The sequence below is a fragment of the Vidua macroura genome, chromosome 16 (genome assembly GCF_024509145.1).
Source record: "Vidua macroura isolate BioBank_ID:100142 chromosome 16, ASM2450914v1, whole genome shotgun sequence".
Taxonomy (NCBI): domain Eukaryota; kingdom Metazoa; phylum Chordata; class Aves; order Passeriformes; family Viduidae; genus Vidua; species Vidua macroura.
This window is the reverse complement of record NC_071586.1, coordinates 6,921,220-6,937,703: the sequence shown is the minus strand read 5'-3', so window position 1 is coordinate 6,937,703 and position 16,484 is coordinate 6,921,220. Positions and strand designations below refer to the sequence as shown.

At 36.3% G+C, this 16,484-nt stretch overlaps 1 protein-coding gene and 1 long non-coding RNA gene across 4 annotated transcripts in view; both read right to left on the bottom strand.

Annotated features, from left to right (window-relative positions):
- Positions 1–1,917: 1,917 nt before the first annotated feature.
- Positions 1,918–4,001, bottom strand: LOC128815260 (uncharacterized). The gene is made up of 3 exons (XR_008439598.1): positions 3,366–4,001; positions 2,451–2,490; positions 1,918–2,110 (listed from the first exon to the last, which is right to left on the bottom strand). It is a non-coding gene; the product is annotated as an uncharacterized LOC128815260 (long non-coding RNA).
- Positions 4,002–5,587: 1,586 nt separating this feature from the next.
- PARN (poly(A)-specific ribonuclease) overlaps positions 5,588–16,484 on the bottom strand; it is a 45,837-nt gene continuing 34,940 nt past the window's right edge. For all 3 annotated transcript variants that reach the window (XM_053992199.1, XM_053992201.1, XM_053992200.1), the window contains 3 exons: positions 14,355–14,544; positions 8,070–8,263; positions 5,588–6,488 (listed from right to left, as the gene is read on the bottom strand). In XM_053992199.1, coding sequence (XP_053848174.1) covers positions 6,436–6,488; positions 8,070–8,263; positions 14,355–14,544 — 437 coding nt within the window. In that variant the 3' untranslated portion in view covers positions 5,588–6,435. The remainder of the gene's footprint in view (positions 6,489–8,069; positions 8,264–14,354; positions 14,545–16,484) is intronic.

Below are 16,484 nucleotides of genomic sequence, written 5' to 3'. Positions count from 1 at the left end.
AAGGCAAGGAAGTACCTTTATTTAAGAAACTGGAATTCAGAACTTACCACAATTCTTGTCTCGCCTGAACTCCTGTAGAAGCAGAACACACAACTTTCCAAATTCCTTCTATGAACTGAGGAAACATCTACACCAGATTGAAAAGCATCTACTGACAGAAAATCTGTTTCACCAAAATACGCGGGCCTGAGTGCCTGCTTTGGAAAGCCAGAATAAGAAAGTCTGTGTGCTTTTTAACATCCTGGGACTCACGCACAAAAGCTTCTAGCTCTTGCTCATAACACACATACATATAATTAGGCATCATATACACAAAAAAACCCCAGACAAGGTCCCTTCAAATATGAGTTTGTACATTCAACAAGTCTTTGAAAATTGCCAGAATCCTCTGGGAATCCTCTCAGAACACTGAAGCCTTTTTTTGCCATGAAAATAATGCACTTTCCTCAGAAAATGCTACTTTTTACTGTTCCTTATTAGACCTATTTTATATGTTGCAGTAGCAGTTTCAGATGCATGTATTTTACAGATTACTTCCAAGGCAAAAATACAGCTCCACCTGCTAATATTTGAGTGCAACTAGTATGGAAATATATTAAATTGAGCATCATTCTATTCTTTAGTCTTCTTAAAAATTAAACAGTTTTGTAAGAGTTTGTATAGCTGCTGCTATATTTTTTTTTCAGGATAAACTACATTAATTTAGATTTTAGTATGAACTAGTACTCATTAGGAATTGACTTATTGCTACTGTCTTCATAAGGGTTCCAAAATATCTTTCAGAATGGTTGTAAGGAAAAGAGGTATTTGCCAAAATCATCAGTCTAAAATGTTTTCATATTTAGTTTATATTTAGTCTAATTCTTCTAGCTCTTTCTTCGAAAAGCAAAAAGAAGGCATTAAATCATGTTCTGGACATGATTAAAACCAACGGTGTGAGTCTCAAAAATTCTTCTGCTCATAATTGCAAATATCCATTAGAAATTATTATTAAAATGTTATAAACACTTTAGAACACCTTAGAACTGCACCCTCTATGAGACAGAAGAATTTACTTCAATTAAGAAACCTTATTGAAGTACTAAAAATACAGTGATCTGTTCTATGAGAATGGAATATTAAATATTTCAAGCAACACCTCATTTACCTCCTAAAATTTGCCAGCTCCCATTAACTTCTTCACAGACTCATCATTTAGTACTACCACCTTTTAATCTGTTCTAGTAGCAATTACTGTAAAACCCCAGGGGAGTGTGGCACAACCCAGCATAAAGGGTTATCAGTCGATGGGTGAGGGAGTCCAGTAATACTGAGGGGAAATTCGCTGGCAAATCATCTCTTTGCAACACTGCATTATTCATCGAAGACAACATGCTCAGCACAGGAGCAAAGAATTGAACTATTAATTCCACCTTCAGCAGTTCTATACCATTGTAGCAAGTTTCTGATGGTAACTGGCAGCTTCTCAACAGCACATCAAAAATCAGATAACTGAAATTAAATCGGGCACATGAGAGAATTGGAAGGAAAGACTGAAGCATAACCCTTTTCTAAATAGAATGGAGGGTCAATTTTAAATTGCTGTGGCAATGTTAGCAAACATATCAGTTATTTATTGCAAAAGAGGCAAGCAACTTCCCCTAATGCAAAATTTTAAATTGTAGACACATGCATATGCTTGGAGTAGACTTATTTTTGAAGTAAGAAGCATCCAACAATTAAGTCACCTAACATCTAATAAAAAAAGAACAAATTAAAAAACCCCACCCCTGAGTTTATATATGAACTAAACATGTTCAGTCATCTTTAAACATTCTAAGTTTAAAATCCCATCTGAAAAAAATACTCAAAGTTATAACACATATTTAGAATCAAATAAAATAGCCATTCTTACCTCAGTAACAGTACAAAGCTTTTTGAGGCTTATAAAAGCAACTGGTAACTTCAAAAGTTTTTTTAAGCAATCAGCTTTAATACAATTGTATTTTCAGTCATTTGGTGGGTTGAAAACAGGTCACAGATTAGGGTTCAAGTGGCACAGCACAGCCACAACCTCCAGACGTTCATGTTCAGCTGCACACCACTACCAGTCCCATCACACAGGGTCACTCTGGTAATAAACCACAACATTGTTTGCAAAACTTGCAGACTGTAGACTGCTCATGTACAAATAAAACTATCAGCTCTTTTAAGAAATTAATATAAGTGCAGGGAAATCTAACTTTTCCCAGTTTTCTATACTGCATTTCTGAATAGATGTGTTCCATATGAGTTTGCCTTGAGCTGGGACAGACCTGTGATCTGCTATAGCACTCATGGAAGCACATGGCTGCCAATAATTACTCTGATGGAAAAAAAAAAAATTAAATGAGCTTCCTGCATACCTATTACAGCAAAAAGAACATCCTAAATATGAATACATTGACCCTATAAAACTCAGTCTAACCTACCATCTATTGCTCCTCATCCAATGAATGTGTAGCAGTATATCTGTAAAGCACACATGTAATGTTAGTTTAGTATAAGTTTAAAGCTGTAACAGTACAATACAAACAAGAAAATGTTTATTCATTTGCTAAATGTACTGTGGAGTAACTTGAGGAATCCTCTTCAATGTACACATCTGCTTACCTGGCAGTAGTCTAAACATGTTGGAAGCCAAGAACTTTTGACTGTCAGGAGCCTTAATGCTCCGACACTGAATTGCAGAGGACATTTTTGTCTGCATAACATTTACTGTGATTTAAAGACAGTGAACACATCCAGAGTACCAGACATTTTCTGGGCACCATGACAGAACTCCAAAGTTTAAAGAAAAAAAGAATTACAACATTTACTTTTTCCCACAATCACCAGAAGTTTTAGCTTTCTATCTTGCTCTTGGTTTTACCACTGGTTCCATAATAAAATTTAGGTCTCCATCTAAATCATCTGAAGCTTTTAATTTTTTGCTCCAAATCATTAGCTCAAACCTGAGACCAAGAATGGGCCGTTGCACTCACAGCAATCTTAATTCATATAAGATTAATTCAGTCTCTTACCCGTCCCCACTCAAATCCATGCTTCAGGGACATTCACACTCTTCCCTTAGTCTACATGACACATTTATCTCTATTTCTCTTTTACCAGCAACTTCCTACATCCTGTGCTGCAATCCTGGGCATTTTGACTTGTTAACACTTCTCACCTATAAATACTTGAGAGTAATTTGAAAATTATTATTTCAAATACAGCTTTAGCGTGCTTTCTGAAGTGAGCAATGAAGTACTCCATCACCACAGATAAATTATCACTGTCAAGTCTACATTCCAGCCAAATAAGCCAATTCTCGTTCCTCTGCAGTGGCAGGGTTTCGGCTCACCTACCTCATGTTTCTCCACACCATTTTGTCAGATACTTCCATGTTCAGGCCTACACTTCCAAGTGTCCTTTTATTTTTAAACACTTCTTACCAAATTCTCTCATTTTCTCAAGGCAATTCCTCAATCCCTTCAATGCCTACTTCCAGCACTTCTATACAATTGTTTCTTGTTGCTTCCTACACCGTCCGCAGCGTCCCCCCAGCTCTGTCCCCTCAGAGCCAGCGGTGAGGACTGGCCGCTCCTGCCCCAAGCAGGAACGCGGGGAACCCACCGCCGCAGCACAGCCGCTGAGGGAAACATTCCACGTCAGCAGTACCAGGGCAAGGTCATGCTGGCTCCTTCAGACAGTCGGAAGGCACAAGCACAACCCCTCAGGGCGGCTGCAGCCCCCAGCGCCACACAGCCGGCGGGGAGAGCAGCGGAGGGAAGAGGCGAAGGCCGCGCCACCAGGGCCCGCCCGGCCATGAGGGGAGCGGAGCACCCGAGGGCGAGAGGCGCCGGCACAACGCTCCCAGGCACACGGCGGAGGCTCGGTGCTGTCCGCTGCAGAGCCAGGAGCTGGACTCGACGATCCTCAGGATACTCTGTGATTCACTGACCTCTGGAGTCAGTAAAAGCACAAACCCCCAGCGACCAGGAAGCTCCAGAGCCATCACAACTAGTGATGACAGCTTTGCTTTCCCAAAACAAATTCTATGCACATATTTTAAACATACATTATGAAATAAATGTGGATCTAATTTAAGATACATTCTTTCCCTCCTAGAATTAATGATTTCATTTAAGGCGCAGGGAAGCTGACCAAACCCCGCACAACAGTGGGGTCTGGTGCAGGGTGAGTGGTGTCAGTCCCTGCTTAGGACACCACCGGCCCTGACCCCTGACACTCATCCACCCAAATTTAGTGTCAGAAATATTACAGCCCCATCCAGCACAGTTTAGTAATTTACCTAGGTGTCAATTGGTAAAATCAAACACACATAAAGACTAGGGCATGCAAGAACCCCGTTTTCTTAAGCAGTATTAATTACTGATAGAGATCAGTAACATCCAGCTTCTCAAAATGACAGCTGAGAGGAGGTGCATAGAAATAGTGGGTATAGCTGTCAACCTTTGTAGTGTAGAAAGGTATGTATGTAGCCTACTCTGAAGAAATGAGTTTTAAGGGACTGTGCAATGTAATTAAGACTTTTATTTTCCCTGCAGGTACATAAGCATCGCTGTTTAAGAGTAAAGAAGATCCTAATGGCCTCAGGGTACAGACTCCAGGTGTATTCTCTGTGTCGATGTGGCCCTCTGTGTCCTTGAGCCAGCTAATTCCTTGCCCTTTAACCTGTACTTCTGACAATCCCCTTAAATGCTTCTGTACCCTTTTGTCATAATGACTCAAGCTCTGTCCCAAATCAGGCTATGCCAGTTCTTTAGGATATACAGTTAATAACTCACTCCAACACTTGGATAGAACACCATGTGATTTACCTGAATCACCTCAATGAGAGATGAAGGCTCCATTCCACTGTTACTAGGTGTTGCACATATTCTGAGGACTAAATTTACAATTGGTTTGGATACTCAAGATGAAAGGGATTTAAGTATTTAGTTCCAAGGTCGTGAGTCTTAGGGAAGAAAAGTCTCTGGATTCTGGAGAGCAGAAGAGTTCAGTTACTAATTTTCCCTTGCATCACTAATAGCAAATCTTCTTTCCCACATTTTAGTGTGAGAATATGATGACAGAGCTGATATTAAACAATTTAATTATAGTACTTCTGGGAGTATTCTAAGGTTAGAAATGCACCATTTAACATCTTGAAATTATTTTTTCCCTTTGCAATGCAAGTTCACAATAATTTAAAAACCCATGAATTTTGACATACCTTCACACAGGCTATTCCATGTTTAATAGACAGTGGTTCCCACTCTAGTGTAAATATAATAGAATGAAGCCTTCTTAATATTTCACTCTTCCACAGAAATGGTTCAGAATTTGCTGATTTGTAGAATTCTTTTGTTTTCACCCCTCCAAGGGAAACACATAGAAACTTAAATCTTATGACAATAGGCTTGCTTTTCTTGGTTACATTTCACAAATATCTTGAAAACAGTCCATGGAACAAAAGGGTCTGCTACTCACAGGATGAAAAAAAATGTTATATTAGGAAGAAGGAAAACAAAAAAAAATATTTCACTCAAACCATTTCAGATGCTAATAAATAAAAACAAACCAGTTCCTAAGAAAATGTCTTTAATTTTCATGTTATGGAAATACATATTTTGGTTTTATTTCCATGATACAAAAATTTAAATATCAAACATTTTCTGAAATCTACCAATGCAGATCCTTTTTTTAACAAATAAAGGGCTGGTGCAGTTAGCAGGTTTATCACAGGTACCAAAAAACATTTTTTACAGAATCAGGATTTAAAAGTGGGAACAACAGATGTGAAAAAAAAGAAAAACTACCTCCCACCAGGACATTAATGTTTGAGAAACTTTTAAGTTACAGTTTTTTGAAAGGGTAAGGTATATGTAAGGCTGGTATTTAGATGAATACCACCTGCACTGGGGGTGGGGGGTAGAGAATGGAAATTCAAAAAATGTTCCTGGATAAAGTAACAGGTAGAAAGCAGTAAGTAAAACTGCAGTTCTGCCTGTTTCCAGAATGATGACAGCATACTGAAGCTGCCTGAAAAAATAGTTAAATATTAGCAGAGCTGTGGTAACTCCCCAAGCAAAGGAAACAGCCTAGCACAAAATCACAAAGTGCCAGTTCTTGTACAGTTCATAGCCAGCATGCCAAGGAGGTGACCAAAGGACATTGAGTCTTGCTTCTTAAACCTAACATCAGTTACAACAGCAAGGATTTCACAGGATCAACAACAAGTCATATACTAGGTGATGTACACATGAGTAAAAATGACAGTGATTGTTCAAGAAACAGTTTAAAATAATTAAACTGATTTTCAGGACACATACTGCTTTGTTAACACCACTTTATTTAAATAAAGTATGGCTTCCAAGAGGTGTATTCTCTCAACGGCTTTCAATCAATTCCACTTTTTAAGGCAGTTGTTTCCTACCATGTTTCAGGGACCTCAAAAATTCCAGTGGAACTAGTTGTGAGGTTTCCTAGAAGATAGAATTATGGAATAAAAATTACATTAAGATTTTTTTTCTGTTGTTGTTCTTTCAGAGGATATTAAGACATATTTTACTATAGAGTTCTATTGTACTCTAGATACATTACTGGCAAGAAAATATTTACAAAGAGGAACCAAGAGACTGTTTATTAATATGTACTTTAAAAAAAAGGAAAAAAAAAAGGTTCATTTCAGGTTTCTTACATTAATGGTAAATAATGTATTTTTAACCCTAATAATTAGGTAATTTTGGGTTTGCAATTACTGGGATGATAAAGTTAAATACTATTTTCCCAAGTGTACTTGTCATTATTTTTATTTAGGCTGTTAAGACAGGGAAGAATATTTCCATCCCAAATTAACTGGAGAATAAAGATGAATCGTTAATACTGATAACGCATATTCCCATAATGCCAAATACAGAGCCAGAATGTTATAGTTGGAATTACCACAGACACTCTTGTCATTCTGCATATGCTTACAGGCCCCAACTGCCCTACTGAATAAAAAGAAGAAAACAATTTCCAAGCACAGCTTTTGAATAAGCTAAGATTTTACTCTACCAAATCAGGAGAAAGGATGTCTGGTATACAATACTACTTTCTGGATAAAAGCCGCTAGTGCAGTTATTGAAGCAAAGTTTTAATTATGAATATTTGAATATACTTCAATGCAAGCAGAGCTCCAGATGACTAATATGGTATGGTCATCTGGACCAAATTAAGATATGATTTAATTTTTATTATAGTCCAATTTCTTCAAGAAATTACTAATAAACAGTGAAATAGAATCAACAAGAAATAGATTAATCAAATTAAAATCTTTTGATATTTAAATTCATGTGATCTAAGGATAGTTATTTACTTTTTTTGTACAAGCTGCAGTAACTCACAAAACAGCAAAAATTACAAGGTGAAACATCATCATCTGATTGTAACTTGCCTGCATTTAGTCAGATGTTCAGTTGGAAGTATTTTGGCTAAAAAATATATAGGTATTAAAATCTGAAAACAGCCACCTTCACACCAACCCTAGGTGAAAAGTCTTCAGCCAAATAAAGCCCAATAAAGGTTATGGTTACAAACATCACACAGAACACAGAATTGAATGTATTAATGCATACATCAAAACAGAGTGCCTTCAATTTTGCTTACAATATGCAAAACACATTGAGTAACCTTAACTACAAAGTCACATTTAAAAAAAAAAAAAAAGAATACCTAAAAATATTCAAAAAGCTTTATTTTAAGGAAGAAAGTAAGCAAAAGTAATAAATCAACTATATTCTGATTCCTTTGGTTGGTGTCAGATTGGGTTTTGGTTGGTTGTGAGTTTTTTGGTTTGGGCTGAGTTCTTTGCTTTTTGATGTTGTTTTGGGTTTCTTTGTTGAGTTCTTTTACAATTTTTATATGATGCAGTCTTCAGTTTCAAGAAGAACTTGGAATGTAATCGAGTAACTTACTGCTAGAAGCAACAACTTTCCAGAAAAGAATTTCAGTTCTGTTCAGGCCTAGAACATTTTCAAACAGAAAAAGAAAACCATGTGCATGAACATGGTTCCAGCACTTACCTGCTGGAACTTGCTCTGTCTTGATCTTTTTCAACTTTTTGGCTCTCTTCTTTCCATCTGGAAGGGACTCTGCACAGGAGTCTGTCTGATCATTTTCTGGATCTTGGCCTTCTCCCTCTTCCATATCATCAGAAACAGTTTCTTCCTCAATAGGACTCATGCTTCTCTTTCCCACTGTACTGGTACCTGTAAAACTGGAACATAGAAGAAAGATGATTATGAAAAAGTCAAGAGTAACTATTACATAGGTACACGTTGTACATCTATTAAACGCTTATGAAGGTAGAAGAATAAACTGTTCTAAGTGGTGTACCATGAAATTACACAATCTGAAAAATTTGGCTTAACTATAAAATTCCATAAATTTGCTATCTAATCCAATCTTATGTAGACCAAGGTATTCATTCTTTGTACTACTGATGTCTCAGACCTAGCTGCTGTTCAGGTGAGATCACTCATCTGAAATGTAATTAAATCAGTTCTCTGTCCCTGCACGGTTTTACATCTTATTCTCATAGTTATGCAAGCTCTTTAAAACACTGTCAATAGACACCAAATCATGCACAACTGAAGCCTCAAAACCACATCTTTAAATTGAAGGAGTCTGCATGCTAACTTCACCTCTCTCCTGGAACTACAGGTAGTTTTAAAAGCATTTATATATAAAGGTAGAGAAAACCATCAAGCTCCATATATAAACTTTAAATCTCGCTTTCAAGTGCACAGTCCTATTTTTCATGGGGCCAGTAAAATAAAGAGCACAAAAAAATTACACACTCATTTCATTAGCAGCATTAGAATGAAGTCTGACTAACACAGTATAAAGATGAACTCAGAGCTCCTACTCCATTCAGCACACACTGAAGTAACCTTGTGTAGGCTTTTGTTCCACTGAAATGCTATTGTTAAATTTCCTTAAAAGACAAATGACAATATTAAAATCAAATTAGCATGAGTATAAAACTGAATGAGGTAGCAAAGGGGCTAATTAAAAAACAGTTCCCATTATGAACTTCTAGATATGTAAACACCAGCTACTTAAATGTCTAATATAATGCTTTTAGAACAACCAATTTTAAAAAGGGTAGTTTTAGATTTATGAACTTTTATTTTTTAATTAGAACTACACAACATGGCTGTATGCATCTAAGCCATGTTCTATTTTGTGAGTTAAGTAAATATTAATACTAAGTTATAAAACAAAGCCTTACAAGGTATTTTTTTTCTTTTTAATCAATAGCAGTGAATTACAGTGTTTCAATTAGGTTTCAGCTAAAGGAAGAACGGTTAAATTTTGCAGTATAGTTTTGGCTTTGAAATGGAATTTTTTCAGCTGAACATTTTGCAACTTAAAACAGAGTCTGTCTGGGATGTCCAAAGGCAATAAACAAAGATGAAACATATGATTACTTCTCATGCTCTTACATCCACTTTAGGAGCACAAACACCATTTACTTTGATGAATAGCTGGTTTTTCCTCCAAACATTCACACACAGAAGGCCTTCTTGCATGATTTCTTACAAATCATCATTTTGAGTCATACCACAACCACCACCAATAAAAAGCTGGATAGAACTGTTAATCCTATGTACACACTTCAAGATTGCAAAACATGCAAAAACTAGGGTTGGAAAGAAAAAAAATCTAGGGAAGAAGGAGCATTTAAGAAATGAAAAACTACTATTTTTTAAAAATACAGTTTAGAAAAGCTTGTAAGAACTCTACTTTGGGGAAAACCATTCTGAAAAATACATTAGGAAGAAAAAACTCAGGAACCATAAATTATGATCCCAGGATTTCTTCAGCACTTGGCTCTCAGAAGGGAACTTGCACTCACTGTAGGAAGAAGATCCCTTCTTGAATGGTCTTATGGCTGAACTTAATTTTTTCCAACTTAAGACTCCTGTGAAATTATTGCAAATAAAATGAAACAAGTTCTTGACCCTCAGTGCACATTTAGCTGGGTACCAAAGAACAACATAAAAATTAATATTAGGCCTTATGGGCCCCCTGCAGATACCTTACAGGGGAAAAAAAAAAGCCCACCACCAAAAAGTGGCAGCACAAAATAGAAAATAAACATATTTTATAATGAAGAACCATTGTCTTCCTTTCTCCCAAATAATTTAATTTGCTATTCATTCATTGATTGCATGGCTTTTAGAGGGGAAAGGGTTAATTTTTTAATGTCTTGTTCTTCTTTAACCTTAAATAAGATTAAAGATTACAGCAACATTATTTATGCACTTAGTAGTAAATGAGTATGGTTGCATATACGAGTTAGAGTACTACTCAAAATGCAGTTTTCTAATTATAACTGTTATTTTGGATGTGTCCACATATCTGCCTTAACTTCCTCATTCAGCTGAGAAACAACAGAACAAAGTTAAAGATTCAAACACAGTAACAGCTTTCAGTCATTGCCCAATGCAGACAGACTTCTTTTATGATCCTTATGACCATTTAGAGACTCAGATTTACACCATCCTCTAACCATGTAACACTTAGGTTTCAAAACACACCTGTACAACAGCTATCCAGGTAATAACTCTACTTATTTTCTAGAGAATATATTTCAAGATGTACTAAATAGCAGCAATCCAACTAGTACTGTGGTAATTAAATTGAAAGAATCAGCAAGTGGAGGGGAACAAAAGGTAGGAAAACAATTATGATAATGTAGCATTTAACATTTTCTGTTTTGGAAAAGCATGTCTAAGTTTTCCAAGAAACACTTCATCACAACAAGGTATTTGTAACTGGCCTGGATAAATAAGAACCTACAATTTCAAATAAATTTTATTTACACAAATCTATAAGTTCTCCTGACACTTGAAACAACATTGAGGGGTGGGAGTAGATATTGATCCATCATAAAAATCAGTCATTTCAGCTGAAGAGCAGATGAATTCACCTAAAATAACACTACAGTGCAGGAACTCTATAATAATTTACTTGCAATATTTGTTATCTATACCCTTAATACCTCAGCTTTTGCAATTCCTTTTCTTTACTGGGTAATAAACCACTATAAAGAACCATTTCTGTACTAAACCAAAAGAATCATTATCAATAAACCAAGTAGAAACACTTGCACATTTCAAAGATTAGATAATCTTTGGCAAAATGAAGACATTCAAGGAAGTGGTGCTACAAACAGCACCCTGACTTGACAGAAGATGCAGCATTCATAGTTTTAGGCAGAATATTGTATCCCTTTCTTGTACTTCAGACGAGTTTTTTGGCATTGCCCTTACCCTATTTTACTATTTCCAGGTGATGATCAGGAGAATAAATAAGTACAAAGAGAGCAGGGAACCTAATTTTCCATAGAGCATACCCTATTTGACTTTTCCTGCTATGGTTTAACACTATTTTGCTAAGGAAAAGCTCTTAAAGCCATGCATTTAACAGTCATGGCAGAGCTGGCAGGCAGTCATTTGCTAAGCACAACATAGCCAGTTCCATCTGTTTCCTATGTGTGTTCTGAATAGCAACAGAGTTGGACAAGGGGATCTTATTTACTACTAGAAGTTTTGTCAAATGAAGCAGTTTTTCCTCTACTTCTCCATCTTACATCTCCATCTCCATTAATAATTAGGCATATTTCCATTGAAATAAATTTTTATATTTCATGGTAATATTAAGTTATATGCAAGGGATAGATATTAATTATAAATAATTTTACCTTGTGACTGCTATTAATACTGTTAAACTTCATTTTCTGAAGAGAAGTTCCTCTGCAATACAGGACTACAGTTTTATCAACAAGGCAAGAATTACAGAACCTTTGTTACATATTTATCAATGTGTCAAATTAAGACAGAAGTTCCCTACAAGAACTACTCAACAACTTCCTTACTGAATAAAAAAGTAGCCAGGACACATTGTCATCATGGAGACAAACAGCTATCCTGCAGCTGTGCTCCTTGGCAGAAGCTGATGCAGCAAGCTTATTAAATAATAAATAAATAAAGGATGTAGTAACATGAAGCTATTATAAGGGATCAGCTGCTGGATACATCACAGTGCTGAGTGCTCAGCTAGATATGACTTCAACTAATATGGACAAATATACATGCACACGTGCATACTTGTCCTGATTGTTTTTATAAATATTGCTATTATAGTTTATATCAAAATTATTGTATATAATAGATAAAACAGAAATAATTTATATACCTTTAGATATAAATATTTTTATATACCTTTGTCTGGAAAATAAAGAGTTTATCTTGAGTGAAATTAAAGACCATGGTTTGCATTCCATGTTCTATCTAAACAGATTACACTTCAGAGGAAGCATTTACAAAATATAAATTGACAAAAGAATTAAATATAACTAGTAACAAATAAAAATAAATGAAGAAGAACACGTCAAAAGACCTGCATGAGAGGGAATGTGGAACAGAACGCAATCACTTTATTAATGGAATAATAAGAGAACAAAAAATTATGTAACATCAATTACAAGAGATCTGTCAACAAAATAAAGGCTGCTTTCCAAGGCTATCAAGATGTTGATCACATGAAAACAAAAAGCTACTTCTTGTAGAATTTTACAAAACTAGATGAAAGAAGATATTTACAATTTTCAAGGAGAGTAGTGCTTAGACAACCAACTCATTGGGGTATGTCAAACTTTTAGGGAAAGACTTTACCAAAAATTTTGTTCAGCAATTTTCCAAGTGACAGATTCGTGGTGGATCTTAAATTTCTTTGCAAGACAACAGCAAATCAGCTTTCTGTACTTCCTGTTCTTCATGAGCTGCCTCTGTACTTCCTGTTCTTCATGAGCTACAGATCGGTACCATCTGCCTGGAACCTGTGAGGTACCCAAACTCCAACATTCATTTAGAGGAGACATTTCCTCTGGCAGAAACAAAACTAGAACTTAGTGCTTCTTTGCAGCAAACTCAAAGTGTAGTAAGTATTTCCAGACTATTTAAGAGTCTACCACCTTAGTTATAGAGCAAAGCCTTAGCCATGTGTAGGCTGGTGCCAGGAGAATCCTTAAAGCTCCTCATCTCCTCACAGCACAGACTCCCCAGGATTCCTGAGTACAACAGTTCCATTAAACTAACTTCATTTGATACGGATTGTATCATCAGCTTCCTCCATATGTCTTTTTGAATCAAACATGTCTATAACACATTTAGAATTCCCACCGTGACAAAAGCCATAAACATCTGACAGCTTGCCAAAATACACACCTGCAAAATCATAAGGTCATGAGAAGAACAGAACAAGTTTAGCAAATTTGTTACGCGACTGATTAACATTTACAGGAAGATATAATGAGAACTAGAACTTAATGTAGCATTTCCAAGAAAGATAAAGCAGAAATACCTTAGCACTGGTTTTATGACCACCAAGTTTGGTTTGTGTAACCACGGGGCAGGGAGGAAAGGAGGCAAAACCCCCCAGAACCAAACCAAAACATCTGCTTAGAGAAATGCAACTCACACATTCCACTCAAACGTATTTTCATATAGAATTCATAGGACTGGGGGGACAGTGCAGGAGAAGGGAGGGGGAAGAATGGCAGTAACTTGATAGGTTATTTATACAGTTATATTAACACTAAAAATCTCTTCACATGCTCAGCTACACAGATGACTGAGAAAGAAGCTGCCTGTTACCATCATATCCAAAACCTGTCATTAATATCAGCCGATAAATATGGAACAAGAAATACACACACAACACAGGGAACATACTGTACCAGTACCAAAAGCAGCATGTCCTTAAATAATGAACTAAAACCCTTTTCAAGTTTTATACTGTAAGCTTAAAGCCATGCAAGTATCATCATTTTTGAAGCATAAGGACAACTTCATCAGGACTGCTCTAGAAGAGAATTTATACCATTCTTTGTGGCACTATTATCACCATGGAAAGTCAGCCCAAAACATGGTCTTTAAAAGGATATATACAACTAAGTGTCCACGTAACACAAGCCATTCACCAGTATCATATGACTAAAGAAAATAATTTTGAAATTTTGGTTATAAGAAATGATGCTGCTACATCAAGCTCAGAAGCTGTGATGTGACCTGCCCTCAAGATCCCAGCATTTAAAAGTCTGTCTGATCACATCTGTGATGAAATTCCCTCTGTTCCTTTACCTATTGACTTGTGACAGCTGATGCACCACTGCTGATTTATATGCAAAGAAATACATACAGAAAAAATGTCCTGCATTAGTTAAGAACTACGTGAAAATTGCTAGATTTTGGATAGAAATGCAGTAAGAACACGAGCTGGCAGCACAGACATCTCACCTGTTAACACAGTAGTATCGACTCTGGGAAACGTAAGGTGTGCACTGGGTTTTTAACCTCTTCCTCTCCATCTCCTTCCAACTATCTTCTGTGCATTTTCTCTTGGCCTGTTTTTCTTCATGTTTTTTCTCCACATATTCTGCATATGTCTGGATCCTATAACTTTCAGCATACCGGCTGGTGTTTACAGCTATGGAGGAGGAGAATGATATTATATACAAAACACTTAAATGACAGCATGCCCTCTACCGAAATAGCTTATTTTGAAAAGCAGAAGGCTGCAAGCTATTTGTTCTGTTCATAAAACAATTTCTAGTTCCATTGTTAGCAATTAAAAAACCAAAACAAAAATCCAAAATGCCGTATTCTCTAGAAGTCACAATGTCTGAACTAGATGCTCAAAGCTCTTCTCAAAGTCAGACTTTGTGCAAAAAGAGTTAAATCTACTTAAGACATTTCTTTTAAATTAGAAACGATCAATTCTTCAGTCGTAACCCTCTTCCAGATTGCTTGTTGGCAAGAAAAGATTTCCTGGATTTTTTCCCTTTTACTCTCATTACTTAACCCAGCAGGTTTATTTTGCAAGTCTGCCAGGAAAAGACGACATTTGCAAAGCCTTTGCCAAAACTCTGTTTGATTGCTGTGAAACATAAGCTTATTTGAGCTGCATTTTTGGTTGCACAAGATATCCATGGAAGAAGCACTTATCTAACAGCCAGCTGTTCCATCCTTGTATCTTTCTAATGTCTGATCTCCCTTTAACCAAAAAACACTTCAAGTTCAAGGTAGAAAGATTTCTGTCAATGCAAAATTAGAAGCACTTTAAAACAAAGAAAAAAACTTTCACTGCCTCCACTCAGTAACAATTTAACAACATTCCTTCAAGTCCCAGCATCTTCACAGCTCTCAGCCTTTAGTCTGCGAGCCAAGCTCTGGCCTGACGCCATCCCTGTAACAGATGAATCAGCAAATTAAACTGACTGTCAACTGGTGTCTTCTGCTGCTTTCAGCCTAGCTCTCTGAAAGAAAGTATTGTAAACCAACCGGTAAACCAGTTTAAATGTAAACAAAACAAAACAACCCTGCTCCCAACCTCAGATTGTTTTTCTGCACATTTTAAAATACTGTAATTAAAGTGGAGACAAAAATCTTGATTTTATTATGTACTTCCAATTTTTTAGAGCCATTTCAGATGCATATCCCATTTCGGGATTCTAGCTGAACTGTTTTAAATGCAGGTATTCTGAGCTACCTCTGGTGCAAGCACTAGAGATGGCAAGCTCCAACACCAACTTTCAGAAAAGGTGAGGAAGATGGGTGGATGTGGGTTTTTCTCCTCTTTCAGGATGGATCATCCAGTCTGTGTATTTGCTGTTTAACAGTGAAATGAGACATCTGTAATACCTCCCATGCTATATAGACGCTGCTGTTGCAACATATGTAAGACCAGGCAAGAGTGTTGACTATTTAATTTTAATCCCAAATACAGATAGCAGTAGTTATGATTAACAGCCCCATGAGACAGTTGCACTAACCAACAAGTGTCAGACATACCTCCTTTCACCCCCCCCTTATATTTGTTTTGAAATGGGAAGTTACTGGATCTGTTTGTAAGAATTAGGACAATATTTATTGCCCATGAAGTATGGGGCAGGCATCATGAATGAATTAATAAGGCTCACTGGAGTTTACTGCATGCCAGCCAGCATTCCTTGGGGTAAAATTTGTTTAGTTAAACTCAAGCATGTTTTTACTCACTAAAATCAAGCACAAAGTCACCATGGATCATCTGATACATACTCATTTGTTAAAACACAATAACATTATTTGTTTTGCTACAAGATATGAGCCAAAGTTATGGGTCTGCCATTTAATTCCCTGATAAACTCATCCCTTTCTTAAGGAAGAAAAACAAATCATTTGAGGCCTAAATATAATTCTAAAATAAATCTGTGCAAGAGTCAGTATTTTTGTACAAAGTCAACTCTACTTTCTTGAAATAAGGCATGTTTTTACAGCAATTCATATGGCACATACACACACAAATATCTGTATATACATATATAGTATATATATTTAATATAAAATGTTACATGCTGGATATTTTGCTTCATCATTGAAAAACTGAAA